The following is a 26,128-nucleotide window of genomic DNA, read 5'->3' as shown; positions in this document are numbered from 1 at the left end:
TGTGTGTGTGTGTGTGTGTGTGTGTGTGTGTGTGTGTGTGTGTTAGTGGGGGGGGGGTTAGTCACTGAATTGGAGCCAGTGAAAGTGAAGAAAAAGTATTTAGAAAACCAAGCACCCGTGCTCAACCACTCCCGTATTCGATTCTGAGCATGTATAGCTCAGATGCTTTCCTGTCAGAAAGGAAGGGGTCGACAGATATTCAGGATTTTAGGATTAAATCTGACTACTCACAGCATTTATTATGTCCTAAGTGAATACGCAGCATTATGCGAACTGCTGAAGAGCCACCCCTCCCCCCGCAAAATAGAAAACGTATCCTTTAGCTTTACAGCTTAATTAAATACAAGGGTAGAAGAGAGGAAATAGAGATTGTGAAGATCTACGGTAGAAATGACTGAACTTGATCACAGTCCCCTGGGAGTAGTTACGGGGCAGGCCCCAACCAGGATATTAGCAGCTGGGATTTAAAATGGACTGAGGTCTAAAAGGGAGTGAAAGACAGTTTGAAGTGAAGTGGTGATTTTCTGAAGTCAAAGATCTGTACTTGCCTGCTGATGAATTAGGAGGGAGATGAGGCTGTTTTTCTTACTGTTCCTGTATCCCGTTGTATTCGGGCCAGTATGTGACATTTACGAGAACAGTCCATAGTTAATACCATTAGAATGATTCACTTGTCTTTTTCTTCCTTTTCCTACTTTACAAGTGTAAACAGATAAGTAATTCAAGTATTGTTGTATAGAAGCCGTCCAATTTGTAGTTGTAACGAAATCTCTTCAGATATAGGCATGTGTTAAGATATTGCCAAATATAGTATTCTTTCATTCCGGGTTCAGTCTTAAGACTCCTAAGAATTAAAAAGAACCTAGGAAAAAGGAATCTAGGGACTATCTTACCGACTGAAATGATCATGAAGACTATGCTACAGCCCTAATTGTGAGTGTGCCTGCCTTGTAAAAATTTTGCATGCTCATTCTACATGACAAAAGAATTGTTCACATTTGTTAAGAATAAAATTATAGCTCTTGCTAGCATGATCACATATCACTAAATGATAAATATGGTATTTTAATGTCAAGGTAATTTTTGATTACTTTTATAAATGGGTTTTACATTTCATTGTACTGCAGATTCAAATCTTGAATACAGTTTATCAGATGAATATTGCAAGCATCACTTCTTGGTTGGTTTACTTCTGAGGGAAACTTCCATTGCTCTTCAAGACAATTATGAGATCAGATATACAGCTATCTCTGTCATAAAGAATCTTTTGATAAAACATGCATTTGACACTAGATACCAACACAAGGTAAGGATGCCCATCTAATCAGTATCACAGTAGTAAATTTCTGTTAAGATTTTACATTAAAGATGATGTGTTCATAAGGCACATAATTTGAGCATCGATGAACTTACTTTTATAAATAAGATTTGTTTCAGTATCAAATGATTAGGTTTTAAAAATACTGTTCAGTTAACTATTGAAGAAAAACACTGGTTTCTCAAATCATGTGTAAAGAACAACATAACTGCCTCATGAGTTGTTACATCAGCTAATTCGACTTTTCGAAAAATCATATATGGTTGTAGCCATGTGGACTCTTTCAAGTATATTTCTTAGTATACATTCTCAAATACGTATCCCTAAATCAGTTATATTATTGATTAAGTGATTAATAGTAAGACATGTTAACTGGATCAAATATGAAATACGTAATACGAAGATTTTCTTCTTATTGAAAAAAAGGTAGGTGTGACTATAAACCTTATAGACATTGCACATTGTGTGTGTGAAGGCCATAGTTATAGTTGTTGTTTGCTGCACCTTTAACATATATATTCAGATCTTATTAACATTAAACCCTATGGGCTTAAAAAAGGAGTTCGCAAACTCTGTGGATTTAGAATAACCTAACTCACATACCTAGAATCAAATGCCTCCAGGTGACATCATATTATTTCATAATTAATAATTTGTCCTTTGGTTTTTACATTCAAATACAAATCAAAATTAGGATATCACTTATTATTGTCATCACTTTGGAAAGCTGACTTGGAGATAGAGCTTATTCTTTTTCTACGGTATCAGTTTGCATTGGTTTCTGTCACATTATAACTGTAGTAACATCTTCCCATTGCTCCATATATATGTGCTATTTTCTTTTTTTGTGAATGTCAATACTGACGTAATGCAAGGTAACCAGTGTAATACATCTAAATGAAAAGATATCTCAAAGGTTAGCCATTCCACCCAAGCTTTGTCAAACCTTTAAAACTGCCAGTGACCACTGGGTTCTGGTGAACTGCTGCTTATGTCTAGTAGTGCAGAAAAGGGTCTTAGGCAACGTGGAGGAAAATGTCTCTAGCTGTGATTTCAAAGGACTCGTGGGAAAAGCACAAAATGAACTTCCCCTCCCAAAAGCAGGAAACTGTGTTATTCACCTCTGCCTCTTCAGATGAAAGTGCAGGAAAATGGGATTTCACTAGTGTCTTATCTAGAGGTGGAATTTTAAATATTTTCTATCACATATTTGGACATTATTCCCTTTTTAAAGTTCTGAGATGTTACAGTATACACACACACACACACACGTAACTCTTGATATCTGTAAAAGTTCAACACTACGCCTACTTGAGCATTTGAGGTTTGAGAGTGTGGGAAAGATTGAAATGCCAAGTTCATTACCCCTTCAGTGACTTCTAAATCCCTTTTCTCTTTGTTCAAAAGCTTTAAACAGCTGTTACATGAGTATGGGATTCTTTCTGATAGAACTTTGCTTCATGGGCCTGGTTAACCAACGCTTTAGTTCCTTTCTCTGTGGGGTCCAAAGAATTCACAGGTGGACTGAGTAAGGGGTCATTTGTCAAAAACATTCAAGTAAAACATGTTCACCATTAATGGTGACGCCAAGGTAAGGATAGAGATGGATGCTTTAGGCTCCCGTAAATTTTTTTAACTTTTTTTTAAAGATGTCATTTATTTATTTAACAGAGAGAGACACAGCGAGAGAGGGAACACAAGCAGGGGGCGTTGAGAGAGGGAGAAGCAGGCTTCCTGCTGAGCAGGGAGCCCGATGTGGGGCTCCATCCCAGGACCCTGGGATCATGACCCAAGCTGAAGGCAGCTGCTCAACCGACTGAGCCACCCAGGTGCCCCTAGGCTCCCGTAATTTTTATTGGCTCCCCCCGAAGTGACCCCAAATAAATATACAGTCAAGGAAAAAAATGCTTCCTATGGAAAGTCTGCTTTTGAGATACCCTAGCCACACCCCCTCAACCATGTTGCTACTCTTTGGCCCCTCCTCTAATGAAATTATCAAGATGTCACTGGTCCCTATTATGTGCTACTCAGAAACTGCTTTGGGAGATCTCCTAACTTGTTATAATGACTATGAGACCTCTTCCCTACTCAGAACAAAAATGTCCAGCGGCTGATGTTTGCCCTGAGGCCTGTATCTGTTCCTGTACCCACTGCAAGTGATGTTAATACTTAATACCTAAGAGAATTGCAGTTTCGACTTGGGCTGTGGACAGATATTTTTCCACTCTCCCCCCCCCCCCTCCTCCCACTCCCCACCACCCCACTGTTTTGTTTTGTTTTAGTAATCCATGTACATGGTTAAAAAATGCCTCTCTCCCATTTGTTTTCCCCATGTCCCAAGTCATCTCTCCAGCAGTAGCTACTATTATCAGTTTCATATACACACTTCTACTTTGTCCACGCACAAGCCTATATATATATATATATGTATACACACACACATATGCGGGAACCATTTTGCATTTTTCTTTTTTTTTTACTTAACAGTACAGCCTGAAGATTAGATCTACCACATTAAAAAAAAAACCGCATATTATTCCATCATATCGATATACCTCATTTTATTTTATTTATTTATTTTTTAAGTAGGCTCCACACCCAATGTAGGGCTTGAACTCACAACCCTGAGATCAAGAGTTGCACGCTGAGCCAGCCAGGCGCCCCTGGATTGTGCCTTATTTTAAACTGTCTTCTAGTAATAGATTCTCAGATTGTTCTCTGTCTTTTGTGCAGGCAAAGCTTAATATATTTTACACTGTATGTTTTCCTGTGTTCCCGTTCCCCTGAGAGAGTTGTAGTATCTCCTTCCCTAGGGATCACTATCAAACGAAAGTGGACTCCCATCTCGAAGCTATAGTATTAATAATAGCAGCTTAAATTTATTGAGGAGTCGCTACATGTCAGACACTATTAAATACCTCACTTGAATTAATAGCATTATTATTATCCATATTTTATGAAAGAAAACTGTGGCTCAGTGATTTGATCACAGTCAAGGAACAGGAACAGGAGACTGGGAATTCATGTATGTATAAAATCCAAAATCTGTGTTCTTAGCCACGAGACTATAGTGCCTGTCAAATCCAAGGTGGAAAACTACGGAACTGCCAAAAACAGGTGACCACGATCGGGGAAAAAGTCTTGAAACCAAAGCCACGTGAAGAACAAAGGAAAGTCATTAGGGCCATTTAGCCTTGCGAAGAATGAATGAAGCTGAATTGTGGTAGCTATCTTTAACTATTGGAAGAGTTGCCATGTAAAAGTGGGAAGTAGCCTTCCTCTCTGTAGCCGCAGAGGCCAGAGCTATACCTAGCAGGTAGAACTTACAAGGAGTAAAGCAGCTAAAGGACCCTTCTAACAGAATCCAGGAAAAGGCTGGAGTGTGAAAGTGAACCATTTGTCAGGGATGCAGGGAAGGGCCATTCCTGCCTTGGGTGGGAAGTTGGACCTGATCGTTGGTTCTCAGACCTCTGTGCCCATCAGCACAATCTGGGGCAGAGTCCCAGAAATAATTGAACAATATGAAAAATTGTTCAACCTGAATAACATGCAAATCCAAGCAACAAGGAGATACTATTGATCTTCTGTATTCTGGAGGTTGACTATTGAGCCCTAGAGGCCTTCTCTAAGTGTCTGGGAAAACCTCCCAGAGTCATGAACTGTAAAGGGCAACTTTTATGCCATTACATCCACTGTTTTTGCTGACTCGAGTGTATGTACGTGTCAGATGAGGAATGTCTAGAGCTGAGAGAAGCAATAAATACATTTTCATATAAGAGGTACCACATTAGGACTACTAGTGGCCAGGAGGTAAATAAATATATTTATTTATAAATATATCTCCCAAGTCTTACAATTGACTCAAGGGGCCAAGACCACATTATCTTAATCGCTTTGATCAAAACAACAAAAAAATGTTAATTTAAGGAATAGAGTAACTCACCATTTTTTAAAAAGATTTATTTGCGAGAAAGAGAAGAGGGAAAGGGGCAGAGGGAGCGAATCCTGAAGCAGACTCCGTGCTGAGTGCAGAGCCCGATGTGGGACTCGATCCCAGGGCCCCAAGATCCTGACCTGAGCCGAAACCGAGAATCAGCTGCCCAGCTGACTGAGCCACCTGGGCGCCCCAGTAACTCACCATTTTTTCACTTCTTCCACTGATTCATTTATTCAGCTAATGTGTATTGAGCACCTCCTATCTGCCCAGGCACTGGGGTTGAAGTGGTGAACAAGATAGACACCATCCCTGTGCTCGTGAAAACTCAACCCTCCCTGGAGTTGAAGAATAGAACTGGTGTCTGCTTTCTAGGTCAACCACTATTTTTAAAAGAGTGAACTTTTGCCTTTTACTTTACAGAGTTATTGAGGGATGTGATTTGACTCTGTATCGTGTATAAATCCAAAGACCAAGAAAGTTCTGTGGTAATTAGTTTTGAGACTTGTAAGTATAAATAGCCTCATGCTTCACTAATTCGTTGTGGATATTAGCCCGCTTTGAGTCTTGAAACTGATAGATGGGGCCAGCTTTGTTTGTGAAATAGACATATTATATACCTCCTAAGCTTTGGGTAATTATTTTTCAGAACCAACAGGCCAAAATAGCACAATTGTACCTACCGTTTGTTGGACTGCTCTTGGAAAATATACAGCGGTTAGCAGGTCGAGATACCTTGTATTCTTGTGCAGCCTTGCCTAATTCTGTAAGTAGTAATGTGTTTCCACTGGCGTTTTATCCCATTTTATTGACTGCATTTGGAACTGGGGTCATAGGCTGTATGGGCTCTTTCTTAATCATTACTTTTCATTCCATTTTTACAGTTAATACTTTTTTTTTTTTCCTAGAGCAGGGCTTCTGAACCACCCAGGTGCCCCTGCCTCTCGTACTTTAATGTGCATACCAATCACCTGGGGATTTTGTTAAACCAGAGGCTCTAACTCAGTAGGCCTGTGGTGGAGTTTGAGACTGTGCATTTCTAACACACTTTTGCCTGCTTCTGGTCCAGGGACCACACTTTCAGTAACAAGGCCCAAGAGAATACCAAGAATCCCTTCCACCCAGTGTTTTAAGATTCACTGTTGTTATTTGCCTTCATATATTCAACTTGAAAACGGAATGAAAGATTCTTCGCTTCCAAAATGTGAGGCATATTCCTTTGCTTCTCCCTTCCTGGGACAGCCTCCTTTTAGTTCTTCTTTTGAGCTGCTTTTAGCTCAGCACAATCGGTCTGTGCTTCGCCCCCCCCTTTAGATCTTAGTATTAAAAGGAACCTCAGAGGGTGGCCAGTCTCCCATTTGGCAAAACAACATTTTGCCTTTGTACTAATTAAAACTTTCCTTCTCACATTAGACCTGAAACGTTTTCTTATCTACTTGTCCTAGTTTCGCTTTCTTAGAGCTACATAGAACCCATCTGTGCCCGCTTCCACGCGATACCCCTTGCACAAGTGCCTTCTCCATCTTTCTCCAGACCAGACATCTCTACTTCATCTTTTGTCATCCCCAAACCCTTGACCATCTTGGTTACGCTCTTCTGGATATGCTCCATTTTACCAGTCGCCCTATTAAAATGTGGTGCGCAGAATGGTATGCTTTATAGTCTGCCCAGAGGGCCTATTAAATCCTGCCCTGCCCCCACTCCATGTTCTGAATGGCCCAAGACCACCTTCACACTTTCAGTAGCCGTGTTATATTGTTGGGTGGCAGGTTAAACTGTGTCCTTTACAGCTTCCTTTGGAAATTGCCCCTATCAAATGTTCCAGTCGGTTTGTCCAGCCTGCCTTGGGTTCCTGAGAAAACTGCTTTTAAGCCTCCCTGATGGCTTTATTGCCTGTAGCTCCCGATTATGTAAGTCAGCTAAATGTGGGTGCTGCGTTGTCTACCGGGGTTTTAGCCTGGTCTTTCTTCACAAATACAGTTAACTCATGCTTATGCTCACTCCACAACCTTCGACAGTGATATTTGGAAATATCTTACTTATCTGTTCTCTCTTCTGTAGCTCACATTCATCTAGGGCTTCTGGTCACACTCCTTCTCCTAGCATTGCACCTAGTTCCAAGGAGGATTACTGAGCCATGATTGGACTGCAACCAGTTGGAACTTTTACCAGCCATCTAGGGTTCTGTTACTTGGCCAGGGGTCATGCTTGCAGAGTATACTAGTGGCCCGGTTTTAAAGAGATGTCACCAAAATACCAACAGTGATACCTGATTTGGACTTTCACAGTGAGCTTTGTTTAAAGTTAGGGTACCCTCTCATTCTGTTAATTCCAATTTCTCATCCTCGTGTACAAATTTGTTGAAATGACAGAGGTGTCACATTGTGTTACAGGCATCCAGGGATGAGTTTGCTTGTGGCTTCACTTCACCTACAAATAGAGGGAGTCTGAGCACTGACAAAGACACTGGTAATTAAGTCCTTTAAAGATTATACATTGCATGGCTGTGTAGAAATGCACCCTGTGTTTCTCTGTATTTTTAAAATACTTCATAATAACAACTATACGTGGCATGATCTCTTCTAAAGCTTAATTAAATCTGACTCACACTTGCAGCCACTTTTTTTTTTTTTTTTTTTTTTTTTGCTTAAGTTTCCTTATCTAAGCTTGTTTAAAATGTAGCTTTGGTATACTGATAAAGGATAATGAGAAAAACACTGGTTTCCCATCCTGTCTCCAGTCTTAGACAAGACACTTCCCTTTTCTGGGCCCAAAGTTTCCTTACCTATAAAACTCTCTCTCAAATTGTGTGGCTTTCATTTAATACTTCCAGGGAAACTCTTGTAGTTTCATACATAGTACAGTATTTCAAGTGGTTAAAAAAAAAGTCACCCTTTGTTAGGCTTCTTATGATGTTTTGATATAAAACAGAAACTTCACATTTTAGATGACCAAGATCTGTTCCATAAAATCTATCTTTAAATTAACCCAGTACTTATTTTTAAAAATATTTTTTGACCATTCTTCCTGTTGTTAACAAGGACTTGGCTTTTTTCCAGCTTATGGGGCTTTTCAAAATGGACATGGAATCAAGAGGGAAGATTCAAGAGGTTCCCTCATCCCAGAAGGAGCAACAGGATTTCCAGATCAGAGTGGAACTGTTGAAAATGTAAGAACCTAAATATATGGGATAACTCTAGGGATATCTTAGGTTACAACAGTCTTTTTTTTTTTTTTTTCAGTCTGTCTTTTTATATAAATAAAAGGCTCTCTACTCCTGTAGTTGGCCTGGATCTGTTAAAAGCATCCTACGTAATTCTTGGATGTTGCAGTGGTTCCTTCCTACCATGGCAGCTGCTACTTGGATATTTAAAACTGTTTATGGGGGCACCTGGGTGGCTCAGTCGTTGGGCGTCCGCCTTCGGCTCAGGTCATGATCCCGGGGTCCTGGGATCGAGCCCCGCATCGGGCTCCCTGCTCGGCGGGCAGCCTGCTTCTCCCTCTCCCACTCCCCCTGCTCGTGTTCCCTCTCTCGCTGTGTTTCTCTCTGTCAAATAAATAAAATCTTTAAAAAAAAATAAAAAGATTATGTATTTATTTGACAGAGAGAGAGAGACACAGCGAGAGAGGGAACACGAGCAGGGGGAGTGGGAGAGGGAGAAGCAGGCTTCCTCCTGAGCAGGGAGCCCAATGCGGGGCTCGATCCCAGGACCCCGGGATCATGACCTGAGCCGAAGGCGGACGCCCAACGACTGAGCCACCCAGGTGCCCGGAGAGAGAGACTCTTAAGCAGGCTTTACACCCAGTGCAGAGGCCGATGTGGGGCTTGATCTCATGACCTTGAGATCATGACCCGAGCCGAAGGCAGACGCTTAACCATCTGAGCCACCCAGGCGCCCCGAGAAACTTCATTTTGGACCAATGAAGCCGTGTCACGCTGCTATGTAAAAATCACAGAATTATTATAAAATTAGGGTTAGAAGGGTGCATAAAAATAATAAATTCCAATTCAATTTACAAATGAAAACTAGGTTGTGACTTAGGACAACCACACAGCTATGGCAGGCCAGACCTGAACCCGGGTTTTCTGATTCTAGCAATGTTTCTCCTATTTCATGGCATTCTTGGTGTGCATCAGAATCACCTGGGCACTTAATTAAAACAGATGGCTGGGCCTCACCCCCAGAGTTTCTGATTCAGTCTGGGACAGGGCCTGCTAATTTGTATTTCTAAGTTCCCAGGTGATGCTGATGCTGCTGGTTGGGAACCACCCCTTGAGAACCACTGGAATATACTTCCTTGAGCCTTGGGGTAAATAGTAATTTATTCACAAAGGTTCCTATTTTACGTCATTTAGAATTCTGTCCACAGACACTATCAGAAGTAAGGCAGATAAAGGACAGAGAGGTTAAATGACTTGTTAATAATCACACGGCTAGCAAGCATTCAGAACCTAGGTGTTTTGCTCCAAGAGAAAGTTCGTTCTTAGTAAATCCTGGTTTAGTAAATGCATATGTCCAGCCCAGTTTAGCTCAACTGTGAAAGAACTGGTTTTTAATAAGGTAAATTCTTTAGATCATTAGTACTCTATTCATATAAATCCCCAAATAAGTCAGATCTTGTCATGCTTAACAACTGATATTTTAACAAAAGTCATTAAAAGGAACATCACTGGTTTGTAGAAGCTGTAGTTCTAAATTATTACTGGATTCTTCATCATATAATTATCTTGTAATATTAGCCCTTTTTAAAAAATACAGATTTCCTGACCTATTATTTGTAGGTTGAATTTTAATTAATAAACTCTGAAAGATTCAAATTAAAAGAGCTTAAAATGTTTCTGTGCTTCCATATACCTTAGTTAAGTTCCTCCTCCATGTAAAAGCTATTTTTCCTGGAAGAGCCACATATGGTTATTTAAATTTTTTACTACTAAAACACAGGACTTAAGGGAATGAAACACGTTGTCCATGGCTGTCATCTTGAAGACCCCCAGGTAATTTCTAGTGATACTACTCTGTGCAGTAGCAACAAAGGAAGATTCAGCTCATTTACCTTCCAAGTATGATAGAAAATTTGGATTTAGGCTTAAAATTTTCCCAGACAGGACTAATGATACAAGTAGTTATTGAGTTAAAAGCTATGGAAAAGTGTAGTACCAATATTGTTTGACACAAGTCCTGTCTTTCTATTGCAGACCCGACAGAGTTCTACAAGGGGTAGTGTATCCCAGTATAACCGACTTGATCAGTATGAAATCAGAAGCCTCTTAATGTGCTACCTGTATATAGTAAAAATGATTTCTGAAGGTGAGTTACCGGCATATTAAGCATGGTCTCTACTAGACATCCACCCTCACAGGTTCATGCAACAGGTATGTGATCATCACCTGTATGTAAAACACGTGCACATTAGAAACAGATCGTTGAAGACTCTGACCTTAAAACGTTCCTCTATTTTTAACTTAAAATAGGTTCATTTGGGTCATACAGGTTTGATTCTTTGAACTATTTTTTTCTAAATTTAAAAGTTGATTTCTAAAATGAAACCGTAGTTTAAAAGTGCTAACCGTATTTTTTTCCATGCAGAGCTTGTAACACATTAAATGACCAATGTAAACAGAAGGAAATAATAACCAGAAGTCATATTTAATACTTTAGCTTTTATTTGACCCAGGATTTGGAAAACCAAAAGCAAACAAAAAGACAGGAAGTGTTCTCTGAGGGTTGGGAATGCCGCTGTTATCTTCCTAGTGTGGTGCTGCGTGGTGTTAGGTTGTTTTTCAGCCTCCAGTTTTTTTCCCCCTTGGTGTACAGTTGTATTATTTAGTAGTATTACCGGTTATTTATATGATAGAATAACCAAAGGGTTTTCATAAACTGCATGTCCTCTGGAAGTAAAATCAAAAGGTTATCTTATTCCCAGATATCACATTTACTTCCACAATTCCCTCCCTTTTCTTCCTTTTCTCAATATTTTTACTAAGAAACATGTATGCAGGAATGAAGAACATAAAAGCACCTGGGTTCTAATTATCGTAATCATTCTATTTTACTTATTTTCTATTTTTAAATATTTTTATGTTTAAATATTTTTAAATATAATAATGCAGGATATAAAAACATAAAATAATTTGATAATTATCAAAGACCTTAAAAATAGCTAGATATGAATAATAAATTCTAGAATATATTAATAAAATAGGAGACAAACAACTCTAATCTTTAAATCCTGACTGTATAACTTAGGGTAAAAATCAAAGATTATATTGAGACTATATGATGTGCCTCCCTGTTTTGGGAAAGAAAGAAACAAAGGGAGATCATTTTTGACCCCGGTGGTATTTCATTCTGAGAGATAATGGATCTGTTAACAACTACAGCTGCAGCTCACTGTTTTTCTTTTCCCACAAGGTGGAAAGTGGGCAAACATGGAAGGGGACTGCTAATGTGCACGGGGTTTCTTTTTAGGGTGATGAAAATATTCTAAAACTGGGATGATGGTTTTACAACTCTTGAAAAACACTATAAACTATTGTATTGTGCCCTTTTTAAATGGGTTTTATGGCCCATGAATTCTCTCAATAAATTTGTTTAAAAAAAAAAAAAAAGGCCTAAGAGACACATGAAAAAAAAACAACAACAGAAAAAGAAAAGTAGTTGAATACCACCACAGCCCAGGGAAAGTAAGTTGGGGACAGGGGGAGGGAAAAAAAGAGGGGGGGTGGGGCAAGGAGTGGGGGGAGATGCACAGCTGACTTCTGATCTCCACTCTAGTAGAGTGCGTGTGCACGCACACACACGCACACACTCTCACACCACATACTGTGATAACCAGGGACAAGCCTCTGGCAGCTTTTTTAAGGTCATGGATAAGACCATAACTGCTTTGTTTCTTGAGAACTTCATAGTTCTGCTCCTCTTGTAAATGTTGACCTTGCTTGCTGAATATTTGGTTTTTGCTCATTAGATTTCTCTTTCTTCTGCTCTTCCTTTTTGATTTTTAAAAGCACATTTGTAATAACCAGTACACAGTCGTGTCACATCTTCTCTTTATCTTTTGTGCGTGTAAAGTCGTATTCATTTTTTTCTGAAAAAATCTGCTTCTGGATCTTTCTCAATGGATGTGTTCTAGTTACTTTGTCTTGTCTGGTAAATATTTTAGTCACTCTGTATGCATTTAAATGTTGAACTCTTATAAGTCCACACTCTTCAGGTCCTCTCTTGGCTTTCTTTGTTGGTTCATGAACGGTAGCAAGTTAATTTCAACAAAAAGATGACAGACCTCTACACTTTTATATGGAAGGACAGGCATTCTACAGAATGAATTTCCTTTTCTATTTGTGGCTATATTTTATTCACTGGCAGTAATTCACTATTTCAGAGTCTTAGTCATTTGCCAGACTTTTTGTTGTTGTTCTTATCGTCTTGTTTATTATTTCCTGAGAAAGGGAATCCGAGTCAGGGGTAATCAGTTAATCAGTTACACAGTCCGAATTGACAAGAAGACTGTCCTCTTGTAAAAGAAAAGCATTTCCCTTGAGAGGATGAGGGAAAGCTACTTTCCCGCTCTTTTCATCTGTATCCTGGCTTTTCTCTTTATTCCAGACCCGCACATGGAACTTTGGATGTCACCTTGAGGCTTTTTGGCATCATCCTCCTTTGTACCTGTAGATTCACTAGCATCCTTCTTCCCAGTGGATCGTTCGGTGGCAGGTGTCTGCTTGCTGCCATCTCTTACAGAAAACCCAGTGCTGTAATGAGCAACACTACTCTTTGATATTTTCCCACTTGGTTTTAAAGGAGAGTCAAAAGGAAATCCAGTTAAAGGGGACTTTTCCTTACTCTGTGTAAAAGGGGGAAATGAACTTCCATTATAATCACGCATATTTTCCTCTGAAGTTTCAGATATGACTTGAGTAGTGGGGTGTTCTGTGGTAGAAATACTGGAAAGGCTCCAAGAGAAGTCAATCTGAGTTTCACACTTTTGTGTGGAGGTCTTCTGGGTGAAGATCAGTTTCCTTTTTGGCTGGCCAAACTTGTCTTCGTGAACGTTTGAAACATCTTGAAATCCATTCCCCTCTTCAGGATCAAGGGCAGATGTTAAAGGAAAACCTTCAGGTGACTTCTGACTGGCACTGCTCTTTGTGGCAGGCTTACTGCTATTAGAAGAAAGCTTCTCAGAAGAGATCTCTGGGTTCTCGAAGAGGTCCTGACTGTAAAATGGAATCGAAAACTTTGGACTTTGTTGTTGTTCCTTTTGTCCAGATTTCATCCATTTAGTACTTGATTGATTTATCAATCTGTTAGGCAGATGCTCCTGAGTTCCTGGGGAAGGCTCCCTGACCGAAAAAACTGGCACAGACCTTTGACTACAGGGAATGAATTCCTCATCATCGTTATCAGAAGAAGAAGGGGGAAGCGCCTGCACAATCAGTTTTAGTTTTGCAGAAAGCTTTTTATTTTCTTCTCTTAACCTATTCCTTTCTTCAGTAAGCTCAGCAATAAACTTAAGATTTTGTTGTTGGATATTATAAAATTCTTGCTGTAGTGTGTTCCTGTAGGTTTCATTCAGCAAACAGCGGTCACATGTTTTTGCATTTAACTGATCTTGCAAGTCACAAATGGTCCTACTGAGGACTTTCTGTTGCTTGGTCAGCTTTTTAATTTTGGCTATGGAGCCCGTCCACCTTCCATCTGCCAATCGCTCTTTCCTCAAATTGGCTAATTTTGCCTGTAAACGGTGTACCTCTTTGTCATGGAGCTCTTTTAGCATTAGCCAGGTTTTCTTAAAATCGTCAGACAACGTGTCACATACACTAAACTGTAATTTATCTCTTCCCGAAGGTTTCTTACCACCGCCCCTGTCTCCTCCACCCATGTTCCCTGCCTGCATCATGTCTCACCGATTTGGGATTTGGAAATGGTTGAGACGGGCCAGCGGCTTGACAGCGCTACCGCCGTTGCCGAGAAAATGGCGGAGTTGCTGCTGACTAGAACTAAGCCGCGGCTGGGATGAGGCCGTCACCCCCTTTACAGACCTTCTGCGAAGCTGTCTCTGGGCACAAGGCTGGCGCAGGCGTAGTTCAGGGACGGGCAGAAAGTCCGGGTGTTTGGGGCGGAAAGAAGGCACCAGGCTTTTGGTGGGAAGAGCTGGTGCGTGGGAGAGGGAAGATGGCGCCTTCACGCCGCTCTTCGACGAGAGGCCGAGAGACCGGAAACCCAGTGGCTTCTGGGAGATCTGGGCTTCTCTGAGCAGCAGGGCAATCAAAAGTGGGAGTGGGGGAGACCGGAAGTCCCTGTTCGCTTTATTTTTTAAAATAAATCTAACTTGTTGCCATGTTAGCATTTTTCTTCTTGAGGATCAGTGTTTTGGAAATTATCAACACTCATGGCTTTAAAAACAGTTGGAAGTAAAGTCAAAATCCCTACATTCCTCCCTCGCCCCCCCCCCCCCCGTATAGCCCACGTCGCCTAGTCTTCCATCCCTCTCGCCCAGGTTGTTAGCTGCGTTGGCAGTTTCGTCATTTACCACTGTTGTGATGCCTATAACATGTTTACGTTTAAGAGCTGCAGGCACCATTAGCTATATCTGAATAGCATAAAAAGAGAATGGAGAGGGGCACCTGTTTGACTCGGTGGGTAGAGCATGCGGCAGGATCTCGGAGTTGAGTTCTAGCCCCACTTTGGTTATAGAGACTACTTTAAAATAAAATCTTTTTTTAAAAAATTAAAAAAGAATGGAGAGTTAAGTGGCAGCAGTATTTTTTCTTTCTTTTTTTATCTCAGTAAATCACTATGTTGGAAGTAAAGAAGCAAGTCAAAAGAGAAGTATATGTGATAGATTTAAGGGACTTTTAAATCTGGAATAGTTCGATATATGCGTGTGGACATTTGGTTAAAAGATAAACAAGCACGTTTTTAAGAGTCTATTTGAGCAAAAATTGATTAGAATCCGGTAGTATCCAATCTAGCAGACAGAAAGAGGTCCTGAGGAGCTATACAAAATGAAAGACTTGGCGGTAGAAGGGAGCTGGAGCAAGGCAGTTTATACAGGGAAAGAAAGTGGGTTGGTTATTGCAAAGTCACTTTTGTTTAAGGGATGCCTGGGCTCTATCAGGCAGATTACATTACTGGTGCTGATCAGATGATTCCTAATTGACGGGTTTAAGATTCCATTCCCGGGAGAGCAGAAACTGTAATTGTCTTGGTTTGGTGACGTGGGGCTTAGCCTAAGCAACTCCGTTTTCATTCAGCCTGTTGTTTTGTTTTTAAGCCTGTGTGTGTGTATTTACATAATACCAGGACTTCAGAGTTTATAATGCAAAGGCAAAGAGGAAAAAAAAAAAAAAAACTCTTCTTCTAAAGTTTAAAGTTCTCAAACTTTTTGGTTCACAGAGCCCTTTGAGTAGCAGGCAAAGGTACTTGACCCTCCGTTTGGAAAAATACACATAAGCACACCGGGTTGCATAAAATTTTAGGAAGTTCGTTAAAAACTCCAGGTCTCTTTCCCTTCCTCTGTCCTCAGGGATGATATCAAGATTAGTATCAGCCATCCAAAAGAATATTTACAAAGTAAATAAAAATAATTGTTAAAATAATTACAGATAAAGCAGTACATTTGGAATTAATTCAAACAAGTACAGTGTGTGTATTGAACAATGAGCTGGGAGAGGACATAGATGAAACACCTGGCTGTGAGTTGATGGTTGTTGAAGCTAGGTTATTGGTACTTTGGGTGGGGTGCACTGTGCTGTTTACTTATTTCAAGATCCACCACTTTATTTATTCCATTTTCAGATACTCTCTTAACTTACTGGAATAAAGTATCTCCTCAGGAGCTCATAAACATTCTCATACTTCTAGAGTAAGTTGTATTAATTTATTTTCATAAATGTTCTCCTTATTTGGGGGATAAAATATTACCTTTTTTTCCCAACAGTGTATTTGCCAATAACATAGGAAATATTCAACTATTTTGGTAGCATTGAGGCTATAGCACACAGGTTTTTCACACAGATGGAAGAAAATGTGGAGATGGAATCCTTATGATATCAGAGAAATTAGCTAATAATAGATCATTGTTCAGCCCAGCAGCAGTCTTGCTGTGATCTGGAAAACTAGAAGTGGCATCAGCTGTCCAAAAGCATTCATTTGGAGCAGATGCTGGCTTAATGGAGCAACTTCAATGACTGGAATGTAGAATTTGTACTCCTCTGTAGAGCTGACTAATTCTACCGGCATCAGAAATGCATATATATATAGATATAGATATAGATATATATGTATGTATATATGTGTATGTATATCTATCTATCTATCTGTCTATCTATATATATATGTAATCTCCATTCCAAGGCAGTTGGGGGAAAATCCAGTCTTGTTTCCTAGGCAGAGGTGGGAAGTTGTCCCAGATTGTTCGCTGAGCTATCTGTAATCCTTACTGAAAGCTAAAAGAAAAATTAGAATGAAATCTAAGAAATTTTTAGATAAATAGCACACAGGGGCTCCTGGCTGGCTCAGTCGGTAGAGCATGCGACTCTTGATCTCAGGGTCATGAGTTCAAGCCCCAGGTTGGGCGCAGAGCTTACTTTAAAAAATAAATAAATAAAGAGCACGCGTAAATGATGTTTTTATGTGCATGTCTTTCAAAACAAAAAGGGGATAATCGGTATGTGCAGTTTTGCAGACGTCAGCAAACAAAACGGCAGTTACGATTTTTAAAAACTATACCTTAATATTTACTAATGAAAATGTATGATGTTGGGGGTTTGCTTCAAAAAAAATACAGGATGTAGGGAGGGTGGAGGGAGAGCAGGGCACCTGTTCAGAGTAGAGGATAAACAAGAATGGCCCTAAGCTGATAACCGTTGAAGCTGGTGGGTGCTTGGTACGGGGGAGTTTAGTACACTATCCTCCCAACTTCTGGATGTGTTTGAGATTTCTGAATAACAAGGTATTTTAATGCCATTATAAAAATATAGCAATTGCTCCAATTTTTAGGGCTTGAGAAACTTTTTTTTTTTTTTTTTTAGGTATTAATGGCTCAACTAGAGATCTTTGCTATGAAACATTATTGAGCACGATGTAGAATCATCATTTGCATTGACAGGCTTTTTAAATGTCGTTGAATTGTATGTGAAGACATGGAGCTTTTTGTTGCTAATGTAGTTGTGGCAAATAAATCTAGAAAGATATAATATGGCCAAGCCTGCAAGTAGTTATGGGTATACGTCTGTACGCCAAAACTTATTATTGCAATATGGTTTAAGTAGGCCATTCTTTGTAACACATGAGTTTTCAAATATTACTTGTTAAAATGCAAAGCGTGGCAATATCTTACTAACCATGCTGTTGTTTTTCTTTCTAGAGTGTGTTTGTTTCACTTTAGATATATGGGGAAAAGAAACATAGCAAGGTAATTCCCGTTGCAAGTTCCACTTTTTTCCCTTCCTTCCAACAGGTGGCAGTCTTGATCATGCCATGTAAAACCTAGATTCTTCATTTTGCATTAACATGAAGTTACCCGTGATTTATTTAACATGTCTCAACTCAAACTGTAAATTAAACTAGTGTGAACTGACATATTTTTAAGTTTCCCAAAGGGTAGTGGCTAGCCTGCTACGTGGAGCTTCTATTCTGATCCTAGAACGGATGCGTGAGGCGAGAAAGGGCCTAGATCCAGGGGAAGGCAGGAAGTCATATAGAGGGAACAACTGTAAGGTCTGTACTTTTATCAACAACCTATCAATATTGACTTCAGTTGCTAAGGTAAATAGAAAGCCGCAGCAGCGGCTGGGACATGTACTCTCTATTAGCTGTTCTCTTCTTTTTGCCACCTAAGTCTTTTTTAGCATTCTTTTTTTTAAGATTTTATTTATTTGTTTGACAAGAGAGAGAGACAGCCAGAGAGGGAACACAAGCAGGGGCAGAGGGAGAGGGAGAAGCAGGCTCCCCACTGAGCAAGGAGCCCGATGCGGGGCTCGATCCCGGGACCCTGGGATCATGACCTGAGCCGAAGGCAGATGCTTAACAACTGAGCCACCCAGGCGCCCCTTGCCACCTAAGTCTTAATGAAATAAATACTTCAAAACATGTTTGAGGGACCCTAAGGAAAAGATTCCTTATTTCAGTAAGATCTGCTTTTAGGGGATAGAGTTAAGGAGCTCAAAAAGAATGTCCTTTTTTAAAAGTTAAATGCCATGGCACTTCCAAAAACTAAAGGGGCACTTTGGATGGAGTTTATTGATGAGTGTCGGGAACATCCTAATAATGGGTAATTCAGGTGACCATGTCCGCTGCCTTTCCCCGTGACTCGGAGTCAGCACGGTGACTACCACCCTGAGCCTTAACCTCTATGATTCTGCCTGTTCTCCCACTCCATTTACTAGAGGACGGGCAAACTCTTTTTCTTCCTGAGTTGCCATATGACCCAGCTGTAATTTTTTTTTTTAATGGAATCTTTAAACTGAAGGAAAACAGAAGTTGGCACATCCTAGTAACAGACATGTTTAACGTGTCTGATCCAGGTTTAACTCCAGGCCAGAAACAGATTAGATAGGCATTCCTTCTTGCACACCCAACCCCAGGAATACTCCGCATCCTCATTTCCACTCTGAGTATCCCTCCCATGATTTTCTGTGACTCTGGCCCTTCCTTCCTCGCCTTTTGAGAAAAGACTGCATCTTATGGAGTGTTGGCCACTTGACTCTGATTTTTTTGAGGAGAAGGAGGGAAGGAAGAAGGTTTTTCTAAATCCCTTAGTTATATTCTCATAGCAAAAGCTCTTTTATTTATTTTATTATTTTTTTAAGATTTTATTTATTCATTTGACGGAGAGAGAGATAGTGAGAGCAGGAACACAAGCAGGGGGAATAGGAGAGAGAGAGAAGCAGGCTTCCCGCGGAGCAGGGAGCCCGATGCGGGGCTCGATCCTAGGACCCCGGGATCATGACCTGAGCCGAAGGCAGACGCTTAACGACTGAGCCACCCAGGCGCCCCGCAAAAGCTCTTTTAAATATACACTAAAACTTCATACAATTTCCAGTGCTGCCTCATTTAAGCCAAGTAATAGTAGATAGAATAGTGAACACAGTATACTGTTTATGTGGAAACCTAATCATTTATTAAGTTTTTTTTTTTTTAAGTAACATTGAGATCTAGTACGAAGAGTACTCCATTTCCTAACTTTAAAATTTATTTTAGGGTGCACGATGCCTGGCTGTCAAAGCACTTTGGAATAGACCGAAAATCGCAAACCATGCCAGCTCTTCGAAACAGATCAGGGGTGATGCAGGCCCGACTTCAGCATCTTAGCAGCCTGGAAAGTTCATTTACACTTAATCACGGTAAGTGAAAATGTGGGTAGTCTACCCATTTGAAACATACATGTAATGCTATGTAACCTTGAAGAAATTCTAGCTTAAATCACCAATACGATTGGAAGTGACTTCACATACATGGTTGTATTTGCGTATCTCTGTGTTTATTTACAATCCTTTCATCATACAGGAATATCTCATAAAATATGTGTGGATTTTCCAGCGGTTTGTCGGTAATGGTGGTTTTTCTCTTAGTTCAGTATTAAAGAAACTGTTTTTTTCCCACTGAATTGCTGTTGTCATCATATTATTTTACACTGGATATCCTTCATTCCTACTGTTAAACTTCAGTGCAAATAATGGCATCTTAATGTAACAGTATCTATAATATTTGTTTTAGTATATATAATGTCTGTTCATTCAATGATTTTAAGGAATTACACCTGCTGAGCTGACTGCAGAAATGAAAGAACTGTAAATACTATTTTGACAAAGGCATATTGCACATGTATTGAAATATTGACAAGGAAAATAGGACAAGGAGAGAAATGTTGACCAGCCAGGGAAAGCTAGAGGGTTATATAAATGGAAGCTATCCTCTGAAAAGCAAATATTAATAAAAAGTCAAAGAGAAATCTTTCATTTCCATATAGTCCTCTGGAGCCAGCCAAACAGGCTTTGTGATAAGGACTAATAATAAAAACAAATGTCCTGAGCAGATGGACCCTGAGCTAATAATAGGCTCAAGAACTTTAAAAAAAAAAAAATGCAAGTTTTACAGCCTTCGGCTTTGCTCTTGTCACTTGTAAAAATATAATGGTCCTACTTCCTTTGGTTGGACCAGATGTTTTGTTTTTCTTCTGATGTAGAAACGAGTCCCCTAACATTGGCATAATGAGAAACACCTGGCCATAGGGCACCACTGTATGTGAAGTCACCTACTGTCTACGATTTCTCATTTTTGCACACCTAATTTCCTCTGTTATTCCTGGTCACATCACCATCGTTATCCCCTAGTTACATCGCCCAAGTTCATCCCTGAAATCTTGTCTCCAAAGGAGCGGAGACACCTAATTATGTGTTGCAGAGCTGTTGATACAGAGCTGAAGTAAGAATGAGTGGAATTGATTAACCAGGATCATATTTGATTAAGGAATAAATACAGTGAAGCTCCTTAGGTCCGCGGATATTGAGAGCCTCCTTCTTGCCCGTCTCTCTCTCAGTCTTTGTTGGGGGCGGGGGGAAATCATTCCAAACTGTCACGTGATTCTCTGCGTTGGGCAGTTTTCATTTACCTTTTTTTTTTTTTTTCCTTTAATCTTAGGCTCTGCAACAACCGAAGCAGACATTTTCCATCAGGCGCTTCTTGAAGGCAACACTGCTACTGAAGTTTGCCTAACAGTGCTAGATACCATCTCATTTTTCACCCAGTGCTTCAAGGTAAAGATGAGAAGTCAGAATCCAGTCGGTGTCATAAAGAAAACATTATACACAAACTAATTAGTCAGAGGAGGCGTAATGCAGTGAAAAAGCCCCGAATGAACAGTCCGGAAACTTGGATGACAGACCTCGTTTGGCTACCGTGTGACCTTGGGAATTCACGGAGACTCCCTTGCCACATCCACAAAGGGAGGGGTTTGGACTCATTTGCTCTTAAGCTTCCTTCTACCTCTGAACTTCTGCTGTTTGATTCTTGTGTGTGTGTTTAAAACCCATTTTCTGTCACACTTTTATTAATCTAGCCAGTAATTTTTAGCTCGAATTCAGATTGAACCGGTTTGCCCAAATACCCTTGGTGATGAGGTATTTTGTCAGGCTTGACGATGCCCAGGCAGGCTGGCTGGCTTCCCTGGCCAGGCGTTCAGCGCTTTTTCTCAGATGTTTGCCTCTCAACACAAATCGGCATTGCTAGGATTTTAAAAAGAAGGAGGTAAAAGCCATGATCTTGCAGGGTTGTTGAGGGAGTAAAATGAGATAATAGGAGAGTGCTTTGAAGAGTAAAAATTATGTAACTCACGTAACGTAACAGCGGGAGAACTCAAAAGTGAAAAATCTTGCTTGCTTTCCCCTGAGTTACAATCAGTTATTTTCTTCCCTCTTCTCTGTGTAATGCAGTTAATTGCTTCAGCCCTCCAGGTTTACTTTTTTTTGAGAGAGTGGGCAGGGGAGGGACAGAGGGAGAGAAAGAAAGAGAGAGTCTTAAGCAGAACCCACGCCCAGCATGGAGCCCACTTGGGGCTGGATCTTACAACCCTGAGCTCATGACCTAAGCCGAAGGCAGACGCTTCCCCGACTGAGCCAGCCAGGTGCCCCAAAATGTATTTGTTTTTAATGTTTTGTAGAGTCAACTTTTAAATAACGACGGCCACAATCCGTTAATGAAAAAAGTATTTGATATTCATCTGGCTTTCCTTAAAAACGGACAGTCTGAAGTGTCGCTGAAACATGTTTTTGCCTCACTGCGAGCTTTCATCAGTAAGGTAAGGAGGACAGCTTTATAGATGTGAATGGGCTCCCTCCGTGCGTGGCAGGCAGGTAAGCGGGCAATGCGGGCCCCTGGAATGACATCCATGAACCTCAGGTCACAAAGCTGTTAAGTATGGCCCCTTGCAAGTATGGGTGCAGAACAGCAAAATACACGAAGATGGCCCAACCAAGAACCCGGTGAAGTCTGAACATGCTTTTTATTTCATGTCGCCATTCCTTCCGCCTTTCAGCAGGCTCCTATGAAAAGTATCATTTCCGGATTACCAGCTTCAACAGTTTTTCTTCCAGTTTGCTTCTTTTTGAAAGTACTCTCATGCCGAGGATATAGAAGTTAATCTGCGTGCTCCCGTATAAGCCCATGGAAAGCGGAGTCCAGGTTGTCTAACCCCAGGGTCTTGTATCATAGCCTGCAAATGGTAGGCACTCAATACGAGTTCGGATGAATGAATTCTGCCTTCCAATGCCAATTGTGTCTGCGGGTTCTAAATGTTCAGGCTGCTTACCTCATCTCAACACAAACCTCAGACCAGGCTTTTAGGAATAAATCTGACTGAAACAGATAGCCAAAATTTATTTCTGGTCCGTTTTTGATAGCTTTTAAACGCAATAAAAAGCATCATAAACCAGGATGGAGTTACAATTACGGAAAGCTACAGTCGAGGCCTTTACTCTGGTATGAAACTCCAACAAGACAAAGAAATTCAATTAATTGATTTGTGTAGTAGAATAGCTGAGCCTGGAAAACTTTTTTGTCATCATTATTTGTGTGGTAGCTTATGGCATTTACTCGATATGGAACTTGGGTGGATTTGAAGGTTGTTTTGTAATTGCCACTCCTTAATATAATTTTTTTATTTTAAATTTTTTTTAAGATTTTATTCATTTGGGAGAGAGAGAGCACGAGCAGAGGGGCAGAGGGAGAGGGAGAAGCAGACTCCCCGCTGAGCAGGGAGCCCGACGTGGGGCTCGATCCCTGGTCCCTGAGATCATGACCCGAGCCTAAGTCAGACACTTAACCGACTGAGCCACCCAGGCACCCCAATATAATTTTTTTAAAAGATTATTTATTTGAGAGAGGGAAGAGCAGAACAAGCAAGAGAAAACACGAGTGGGGGGAGGGGCAGAGGAAGAGGGAGAGGCAGGCTCCCCGCTGTGCAGGGAGCCCAGTGATGCCAGACTTGATCCCAGGACCCTGGGATCATGACCTGAGCCAAAGGCAAATGCTTAACCCACTGAGCCACCCAGGCATCCCTCCTTAATATAATTTTTGAATAAAGAAGTATGTGGAGAACTGAATTCAACACAAGCATGATATAAGCAACTAAGGGAAAGAGATTCAGAAATAATTCATCGACTATAAACAGTTACCGGGTAGGAAGTTACTGGTGTTAGACACTGTGTCAGGGATACAGTCCAAGGGCTTATTGTCCAGTAGAGGGAAACATACATATATGCATGCACATCCACAAATACTGCTAGAATAAAAGAAGTCTATACAGGGAACTGAGGGTGGGCAGGAGGAGGGAAATGTTCTAATTTAGCACAAGTTTCTCCGTAGCTGTAGAGATAGAACTTAGTATGGACTGAGCGAGAGATGAGACTGAAGAGGTTAATGGGAACCAGATGATTATATACTCCTCTTAGGAGTTAGACTTCGTCTTTGAGCCCTCAGGGAGCATGGAACCAACACAACCAAACCAACCAATACAATTGGATTTGTATTAAAAGCAGATCAGTGCGGGCGGGGGGAAAAAAACTCTGAAAAGTAGTGTGGAAGGTGGATTGGTGGCCATATTAAATAAACGCAGGAAAAAGGCTTACTACAGCAAGCTAGATAAGAGATGAGGACCTCAAGTATTAGTGACAGTGACAGTGGAGATGGAGAGTCAAAGGCAGACATAAGACATGGTAAAGAAATTGAATTGATGGGATTTGGTCATCAGTTCGCTGATTGGATGGTGAAGTGTGGTGGGTAATGTGAAATCTAGAGAAAAGACTACATTTGGGGTAAAAGTTAATGAGTTCTGTTTTGTGGACATGTTGGATTTAAGGTGCCTTTAGGACATCCAGTTAGAGCTATTAGGATTGGCGGTTGGATATATAGATCTTTGCTCTGGAGAGAGATCTGAGTTAGAAAGCTAGATTTGGAGTCATCAACCATCCACCCACCCACCCACCCATCCATCCATCTATCCATTCATCCACCCATCCATCCATCCACCCGTCCACCCGTCCATTCATCCATTTGTCCATCCATCCATCCTATATTTATTGAACGCCGTTTCTCTGTCTGGGACTGTACCAGGTACTACGGATACAATGGTGGGGATACAAAAGAAACATAGTCTCTGCCCTCATGAAGCTTCTAGTCTAGTGGGGTTGGGGAAAGAAAATAAACGAGTAAATAAAATAGTAATTATAAGTTCTAGGAAGGATCTAGAGTAGAGATTACTCTAAAAAAAAAAAAAAAGGATTCCTGTAACATGGAACTTCCTAGTTAAACTCAAGATTCCCAAGGAATAATTTGTAATCTCTACACCCAACGTGGGGCTCAAACTCATGACTCCGAGATCGAGAGTCACATGTTCTACTGACTAAGCCAGCCAGGAGTCCCAGGAATCTACTCCTTTTTATCGCCTTAACACCAAGTGCCAACGTGCAGGGCAGATAATGCATGTTAAATGACTGCTTTTTGACTGGCGCTCTAGCTTCACACTCCCTGAAAAAAAGCCATCGTGTACACTTGAAGCAACTTACTACTTGCTTGCCTTGGCATGGAAGCATGGGAGGTTGTAACCAGCCTATGTTGTATGAACAGTTTATCTTCTACAAAGAAGACCGAATACATTTTCAGAGTAATAGCCACTTGGCTGTTTTGATGATTTGCATCACTTTTGTACTCTCTTTCTAATGCCAAAATGTATTTTACTCAACACTTGTTTATGAGTAGAAGATGCACGCGCATATGTTTGTGGGTATACACTTCACCTCTACCTCATTTTGTTAAAAGATCAACTTTACTTGATGGGTAGATTCCCAGTATAATTTTTTCAGCATTTGGGAGTTCATAATGTAAGGAACTGTTTAAATAGAAAGCAGAAGAGTAAGCAATGCAGATTGTCCTTCCCATTTTCAGAGCCCAAACTGACACCCATCAATCATTCATCATCTCAGCCATTCATTAATTTAATACATATTATCAAGAACCTACTCATCATCTTTTCCAGAGCATCGTGAGCTCTTCTCAGATCTGTCGCATTTATAGTCAGTACCACACATTTTTGTAGTGACCTGTATACGGACTTGAATTGTTCTGTTATTTTTTTTTTTAAAGATTTAATTTATTTGCTTGAGAGAAAGAGCAAGTGAGAGAGACTGAGCGAGCATGAGCTGGGGGGGTGGGGGCGGTGGCAGGGGAGGCAGGGAAGGGCAGAGGGAAAGGGAGAAGCAGGCTCCTGGCTGAGCAGCCGGACTCGGGCCGATCCCTGGACCCCGGGATCATGACCCAAGCCAAAGGTCATGACTGAGCCATCCAGGCACGCCAGCACCCAGTAGTTTTGAGTGAGAATATAGTAGGCATTTGATAGTTGATTGATTTTTGTCATTGGGTTTTCAGATACTTACTTATGTTTTTACTGTTCTTTAGTTTCCCTCAGCCTTTTTCAAGGGAAGGGTGAACATGTGTGCTGCATTTTGCTATGAGGTTTTAAAGTGCTGCACCTCGAAGATTAGCTCAACCAGGAACGAAGCATCTGCACTTTTGTACCTTCTGATGAGAAACAACTTTGAGTATACCAAAAGGAAAACCTTTTTGAGGACACATCTTCAGGTCTGTGAAAATCAAAGCTCCTGTTCTTTCTTTTCTTTTTTTTTTTTTTTTTTAAGATTTTATTTATTTATTTGGGAGAAAAAGAAAGATAGAGAGAGCATGAGCCGGGGGAAGGGCCAGAGGCAGAGGGAGAAGCAGGCTTCCTGCTGAGCAGGGAGCCCGACGTGGGGCTCGATCCCAGGCCCCTGAGATCATGACCCCAGCAGAAGGCAGGCACTTCACCAACTGAGCCCCCCAGGC

The 26,128-nt window shown here is 40.7% G+C and overlaps 1 protein-coding gene across 4 annotated transcripts in view; it reads left to right on the top strand.

Moving 5' to 3' along the window:
• DOCK11 (dedicator of cytokinesis 11) overlaps positions 1-26,128 on the top strand; it is a 182,776-nt gene that overhangs the window by 112,744 nt on the left and 43,904 nt on the right. For all 4 annotated transcript variants that reach the window (XR_003204580.2, XM_025852726.2, XM_025852727.2 and 1 more), the window contains 11 exons: positions 1,128-1,306; positions 5,902-6,018; positions 7,646-7,721; positions 8,312-8,421; positions 10,450-10,561; positions 16,052-16,118; positions 17,622-17,669; positions 19,457-19,599; positions 20,897-21,012; positions 21,915-22,052; positions 25,706-25,888. Coding sequence is in view for 3 of the 4 variants with exons in the window: in XM_025852726.2 (XP_025708511.1) it covers positions 1,128-1,306; positions 5,902-6,018; positions 7,646-7,721; positions 8,312-8,421; positions 10,450-10,561; positions 16,052-16,118; positions 17,622-17,669; positions 19,457-19,599; positions 20,897-21,012; positions 21,915-22,052; positions 25,706-25,888 (1,289 nt within the window). In the remaining variant the exon portion in view is untranslated. The remainder of the gene's footprint in view (positions 1-1,127; positions 1,307-5,901; positions 6,019-7,645; positions 7,722-8,311; positions 8,422-10,449; positions 10,562-16,051; positions 16,119-17,621; positions 17,670-19,456; positions 19,600-20,896; positions 21,013-21,914; positions 22,053-25,705; positions 25,889-26,128) is intronic.

Source organism: Callorhinus ursinus, unplaced genomic scaffold, assembly GCF_003265705.2.
Source record: "Callorhinus ursinus isolate GAN/ISIS: 27379988/994484 unplaced genomic scaffold, GSC_fseal_2.0 scaffold33, whole genome shotgun sequence".
Lineage (NCBI taxonomy): Eukaryota > Metazoa > Chordata > Mammalia > Carnivora > Otariidae > Callorhinus > Callorhinus ursinus.
This window is presented reverse-complemented; position numbering and strand designations above follow the sequence as displayed.